We start from the raw sequence: 7,026 nt of genomic DNA on the forward strand, positions 1-7,026 counted from the left end.
TTCAGAGCATTTAAATGTAATGCTTTTCGTGGAAAGCCCGTCGATAATTTGTCAGGCCTTTTTACTTCGTCAAAGAAAGTCGGTCGTAGTTCTGAGAGACAAAGTCGTTCGATAGGTACTTAACAGTCGTTTGTCCCATTCTCCCTTCGTCAGCATTTGATTTGGCAATTGTCGGCGATTGCAGTCAGTTGTCCCTTTTTCCTGGACTGTCTGTTCGCTTTAAGATTCATGTCAATTTTCTTTTTGTATACATATATCATCAAGTTCGTTTGTCGAGACAATCAGTTTAACTATAAGCTTGTTAAAATCAAGGCACTAACTCATCTTGAATTTGAATTTTGAATATTTATTTCTCAAAAAATATCCTGTGATCCATTCTAGACAAAAAAAATTCATCGATGAAGCATCAATTTGTATATATCATATCTGAAAAACATATAAAACTCCTATCATGTATATTAATAAATTAACATATACAATATTACATGTCATTTTCCTGATTTGAGTTTGAATTATGCTATACATATGATGGCTTCCTTTTATTTATTGAACCTACTTTTTTGAAGTTTATAAGATAATGAGAACATAATTCGTATTTTATTATTATTATTATTATTATTTAGTGTGCAATGTTAATTTATTTTTGGAGTATTTGTAATATTAGGTATATAATATTTTTAATATAATTTTGAAGAGATATCTGCTTGTTTCAGTTCCAACATCATATTTGCAGATTAGACAATATAGTTACATGTGAATATACCATGTTAAACAAAAACTAGTCTAACATGATATTATAATATGAAAGATTTACATACATACCGCTCAATGTCTATGTATTTACATATATATAACACAAAAAGCTTCAACTTTTTACATCCAAACAGCTTTTTCATGCATGAAAAGATGCACTTCACTTCCTAAAACGTAAAATAGTGACATTTTTGATGTGATATGAAAGATTTGAATGTTATAAACGACAAAAATAAAAGCTTTACGCGGTAGACAAGTAAATAATAGGACTTGGATGTCATGCATGTCAAAGCTAATGCAATATGTATAACTTTATTATCTATACTACATATCACAATCATTTCAATACAATTAAAGCAAACAATTCATATATTAATGATCCCATAACATTAATAAAGTCTCCTCACGAGGACACATATAAATCACATATCAAAGAATTAATCATAACCTAAATTTGTCTAATACAGATTTACCATCAAGTCCTTTTGAGTAACAAACATTTAGATACTCCCTTACAGTAACACCTTTGTATTTAGGAGGATTTTTCTCTGATAATAACTTCTTTATTGGGCCGTATTGTCTTTCTGATGGATAGACGTGTGTGGAGAAGAAACACGCAACAGAAACTCTTGGGCCAATCTTGCTCGCAAGTACTCTATGCTCAACGCTCTTAAATTTATCATTAGTGATCAGCTACTCCATCAGAAATGAATTTAATCATCAAATAACGAAAATAAGTTAGTAAATAAAAATATTTTAAATTTTATATCATCAACCTTACTTTGAATCAAACAAATGAAAAGAAGGGGCATTTACGTACATACCACTCAATTCCATGTGAAATTCCATGTTAAACAAAAACTAGTTTAACATGATATTATACCATGAAGATTTACATACATACCACTCAATTCCTACGCATTTACACATCTAACACCAAAACTTTTATTTTTTTACATAAAAATCACTTTTGTATGTATGAAAAGATGTATTTCACATTCTAAAAGGTAAAATTGTGATATTTTTGGTGTGATATGAAAGAGTTGAATGCTACAAACGTTAAAAAAAAAAGCTTCAAGTGTTAGACAAGTAAATAATAGCAATTGAATGTCATGCATGTCAAAGCAAATATATATATATATATATATATTATTTACACCATATATCACAATCAATTCAATACAATTAAATCAAACAGCTCATACATTAATGAGCCCATAACATTAATCATAACCTAAATTTGTCTAATGTAGATTTACCATCAAGTCCTTTTGAGTAAAAAATAATGTGATATTCCATTACAGTAACATCTTTGTATTTCGGAAGATTTTTCTCTGATAATAACTTCTTTATTGGGCCATATCGCCTTTCTGAAAGATAGAAGTTTGCGGGGAAAAAACATGCTACAGAAAGTCTTGGGCCAATCTTTCTCGCAAGTACTCTATGCTCAACACTCTTAAATTTATCATTAGTGATCAGCTACACCATCACAAATGAATTTAACCGTTAAATAACGAAAATAAATCATTAAATAAAATCATTTTAAATTTTTATATCATCAACCTTAGTCTGAACCAAAGTTCAAGAAAAAACAAATGAAAAGAAGGGGCATTTACATACATACCAAAAAATTCTTATGTATTTACATATCTAACGACTAAACATTCATATTTATATGTATAACACTCAAATCTTTAACATCACATATCACATAAAAAATTCATCACTTTGGTGGGTCACTGGCCACGTGTTGGCTAGGCTGGAGATTAGGTTGGTGGACTTGCAAAGCGAACCAACAAGGCATTGTGCGCTGACATAGTAGTGTGGGTATGTAAGTCGATCCGTCCGCCACATCAACAATCAAGGCTCTAGACCGTACAATAGTATTTAGGCAGCAGGGTGACCGAGGAAGGCGGTGGATCTAAGGGTTTGTATCAAGCGATGGATGAGGTGGTGGGATTCAGGGACTATATCATATCCAAAAATTAAGTAAGTTTGGGCCCTTAGAGTCCATAAAAAAGAACCAAAAGTGAGGTAAGGCTCTAAAAGTGAAGAAAGATCTAGAGTCTCCCACTGTCTATTCCAGAGTCTCCCCAATGTGTATTCTAGAGGGAAATTTCAGGTCCTTCAAAGCCTAAAAGAGGGCCAAAAGGTGAGGAGAGAATTGAAGTCTCTCCATCGTGTATTTCAGAAGAGAATCTTTCTTGAGGAAAAATTTTGAATTTCCCCATCGCAAATTCCAGAGGAGATTCTTCACATTAAAAGATGTCGAAGTCTGGTAAACCCCACCGCTCAAAAAACTAGAGGAAGATTCAAAATCCAGAGAAGGAGAAGTCAACCATAACAGAGGCTAATTTGATAATGTTTTGGAAGAAGTATTACTTCCAGAATGATATAGTGGTTAGGATTTTTGCTCCGGATGATCGAGCTTGCTCCCCTCCCACTGGATATGTTGCGCTTGACAACATGATTTTGCGGGTTAGCTTGCGACTTTTGTCAACTACCTAGTTGCTCAATATTTTGAAAGTTGTTGAAGTCAGCATCCCACAACTTACTTATCGAACGGCGACAATCGTCTTGGTCGGGTCACTTCTTAAGAAAATGCGGGTTGAAGTTGATGTCATAGTCGAGTGTCTTTCAAGAGCACGAGAATGGATATTCATAAAAAGGATCTGACATGGCAATGGTTCGCGATATTTTTCTTCTTGAAAAATGATAGGTATTTTGCGAGAAATGAGGGAAACCTCACAACAATTGTTTCACAACATATGTTGGGATTCCACAACCCACGTTGTGACTCTGTAAGGGATCGTGCAAGGAGTAGGTGGCAACAATGATAACTTAATGGCTCAATTAGGACTTGATTTGACTTAGATTAGACTAAAGTTGGTATCCTTATATTCGTATTGTCAAGTCGATCAATTTGACTGTAAGTTTTCTTAAATAAGAGTTATGGATTATCTTTGATAAGTTTGAAAGTTCTTCCTCGAAAAATTAACTCGAGATTCATGTCAGATGCAAGAAATTTGTTGATGACATATCCATGTGAAAGATTTTGAATGATATAAATATAAAAAATGTATATATATATATATATATATATAGACACACACACAAAGTAAGGAATAAAATAGTATTTATGCAAATGCCCCAATATAGAACTATAAAAAAGACTGCCCAAACAAATCAAAAGTCAAATCAACAAAATTATAATGCTTGCCTGTAGAAGATCACCAATATTAATGACAAGAGCTCCAGGAATTGGAGGTACATCAAACCACTGATCTTCATGAAGAACTTGTAAGCCACCAATATTATCCTGAAGAAGAACAGTAAGAAAATCTGGATCTGTATGTTTGCTTGTCCCAAGAGTCAGCTCTGGCTGAGGACATGGTGGATAATAGTGGCTCAAAAGAGACAATCCTTTGCCACATTCCAAATCATTCAAATATTGTGTGTCTAAGCCAAGTCCCTCTGATAATAACTCAAATAGAAGATGCCCTAACCTTTGAATGTGGCTCGTGTATTCCATAATTATATCTCTACATTCACAAAATTTTGATGTTAAAGATTGATGATATAAGCACCACTGCATAGAAAATATTCTATGATTAATGAATTATGAAATCCTATTGATTGGGTTTAAGTTAAGCAAAGTGATAATAGGTTCAAGCCTTAACTAAGATTAAAGTTATTTAGTTTAAGGAAATAAACCTACTAAAAGCTAAGAAAAGCTTAAAAATTTAATGGGAAATTTACATACACACCACACAATTCGTTTGTATTTACATATCAAATGTTTGATAATTATCTTTATAACACTTTGGTGTCACGAAACTATACATGAAGAAGTGATAAAAAGATAGCAGTACCGGTATTTTTGAAGTGATATTAAAGATTAGAGTGTTATATACGTAAATATGAAAGTTTAGGAGTTAGATATGTAAAAACAGAAAAATTGTGTGGCATGTATGTGAATGCCCCAAAATTACTTAGTTGGGGTTACTTAAATTGGGTTATAAACTTTCAGAAGTTCTTAAAATGAGAATGATATATTTTTTTTTCACAAGTAAATGTGTTACAATGCGATAGCTATAAAAAAAACACTGTGACTGTTTCTATAGGTTATTATACTAAGAATTTGATTTTTCTCACTAGAGTCTCTCAAGTGATTTTAGAAAGACCCTTAAGCTCATTTCCTTAGTTCATTATGGTATTTTAATGCTATGTAAATATGATTTGATTTATAATTAGGAAAACTTATTCATGAATAATTTTAACAATTATTTTAATGAGTTTAAATTTATACAATGATTGATAGATAAGCCGTGCATTTGTAAGTTTATAAGGGTTAATGGATGCAGCTCATTTGAACACTCGTAGGAGAACACGACTCAGAATGATGTCCTGATAAAAACCGCCACATAAAGACCTGCATGAAACATATATCACCACATAGAGATTTAACATGCACATAAACTAACATATGAAAATCTATTGAGAACGTACCATAAACCACATGAAGGTTTTCTTTTTTTCTTTTTTTTTTTAAGGGCTTTCGGATGGGCTAAAAAAAGAGGAAAAAGTGGAGATTTTGCTGAGATTTTTGAATAGTGGTGAAGAGAGGAGGAAAATGAGTGAATTAGGTAGGGTTTTGGGTGGTGATGAAGGCAAGAGGTGTGGGTGTATGTGTGTGGTTTCAGGTAAGCTAAGGATGAGGGATGGAAGTGGGTTTCAGGTAGGCCAATGGTTAGGGAAGATGGTGAGGCATTCGGGTAGGCCCATGGTGAGGAAAGGAGTAAGTTTCGGGTTTTGGGTAGGCAAAGGATGAGGGAAGTGATGAGGATTTCGGGTAGGCTAAGAATGAGGGAAGGAGGTGGATTTCAGGTAGGCCCAGAGTGAGGGAAGATGGTGAGGGTTTCAGACAGGCCAAGGGCCGCCACATATCCCCTCCACTGGTCTCAGGCCAGGCATGGGGCACACAGACCAACAGTATGCTCCGACCACAAACCTATTCTCTTCCCCGGTTTCCCTCAAAACCATAGCCCTAGATGAACCAACCTTCGCGTTACAGTCGCCATTTTTGCCGTTTGGCTGGATTTAGCCTAAATGCTGCGAAAATCCTGCTCAAAACCGGCTACCAAACAGCCTCTAAGTAAGTAGGTGTGCGCTTCAATCGAAGAAGTTAAGATTGAGTGTAGTACCTGCAAACTTCGGGCAGCTCCTCCGGCTTAGCGGCTGGCTCCGGTGCCAATGTGCAGGCAAGGGAATCCCTCCAATTCGCCATCGGCGATTGGTACAGATCAAAATTGGAGTTGAATCGCACAATTTTGCTACTATCTCGCGTGTAATATCGCTTCTTCACCTCCAATTCCTGCTCGTTAAACCTCCTGACGCCTTCCAGCATCTCGTCCAGCACAGACTGAGGAATCCCATGATTCAGCACCTGGAAGAAACCAAACCTCTCCGCCGCCCCTCTCACGAGCTCCACCACGTTCTCCCGCTCCTCCGGGTCTCCGTTGATTATTCCGAGATCGATGACCGGAATCTCAGCCCTTGCGGTGGAGGTCGGCTCGGGGCTTTTTAAAGCGCCCGGCGGCAGGCGGAAGAAGGGAGGGATTTGAGTAACGCCGGCGTCCACCAGGCCTTTAACGCCGGCTTTGGTGTCGTCGAAGGCCTTTATCTCGGTCTCCCTGTCGTAGGAGGCCATGGCTTCCACTGGTTTCCTACCACTGAGGCCAAGAGATGGGGATGAAAAGTCTCTTCAAGTAAAAAAAAATCTGAAAAATATTGTCGTAACCTAAACCAACAAATGCTGACTTGCCATCATCCTTTAGAGTTGCAATGCATGACATACTCTCTAAATTATGAAAATATTAATACCGGATAATTTATGTTTACTATGATATTGTGAGTGTCGTGGTGCAATTCATTTTATCGTCGTAACATCTAAATGAAGAAAGTAATATTTTCTCATCTAACAGTGACTTCCTTATACTTAGGAAGAATTTTTCTCTGATAAAAGCTCATTAATTTTACCATATCGCCTTTCAAATAGATAATAATATTGATGCGTGCTAGAAGATTTATGATGACAAAGTGATTATTTAGCGCTTTAGCATTGAACGGAGATCCAACGCATTCAGTTAATGAAAATGATAGGTAGAGATACAAGAAGTTTTTTTGCGTAGAAAAGCTGGAAAGAAAAAAAAATCATACGGTCTAACCCAACCAGAAATAATAAATTATAGTTTGATGAGTACATGTATAGGC

The 7,026-nt window shown here is 35.6% G+C and overlaps 1 protein-coding gene across 2 annotated transcripts; it reads right to left on the minus strand.

The window, feature by feature from the left end:
• Positions 1 to 1,111: 1,111 nt before the first annotated feature.
• Positions 1,112 to 6,565, minus strand: LOC110024663 (1-aminocyclopropane-1-carboxylate oxidase homolog 1-like). 2 transcript variants are annotated; one of them, XM_020724764.1, is made up of 4 exons: positions 5,958 to 6,565; positions 3,974 to 4,295; positions 2,013 to 2,232; positions 1,361 to 1,446 (listed from the first exon to the last, which is right to left on the minus strand). In XM_020724764.1, exons 1-4 carry the CDS (start codon positions 6,461 to 6,463, stop codon positions 1,436 to 1,438), a joined length of 1,059 nt encoding a protein of 352 aa, XP_020580423.1. In that variant the 5' UTR covers positions 6,464 to 6,565; the 3' UTR covers positions 1,361 to 1,435. The 2 variants fall into 2 exon arrangements, with proteins under 2 accessions (XP_020580422.1, XP_020580423.1); XM_020724763.1 differs by lacking the exon at positions 2,013 to 2,232 and having other exon boundaries at positions 1,112 to 1,446; positions 5,958 to 6,564.
• Positions 6,566 to 7,026: the final 461 nt, after the last annotated feature.

The sequence above is a fragment of the Phalaenopsis equestris genome, unplaced genomic scaffold (genome assembly GCF_001263595.1).
Source record: "Phalaenopsis equestris unplaced genomic scaffold, ASM126359v1 Scaffold000266, whole genome shotgun sequence".
Lineage (NCBI taxonomy): Eukaryota > Viridiplantae > Streptophyta > Magnoliopsida > Asparagales > Orchidaceae > Phalaenopsis > Phalaenopsis equestris.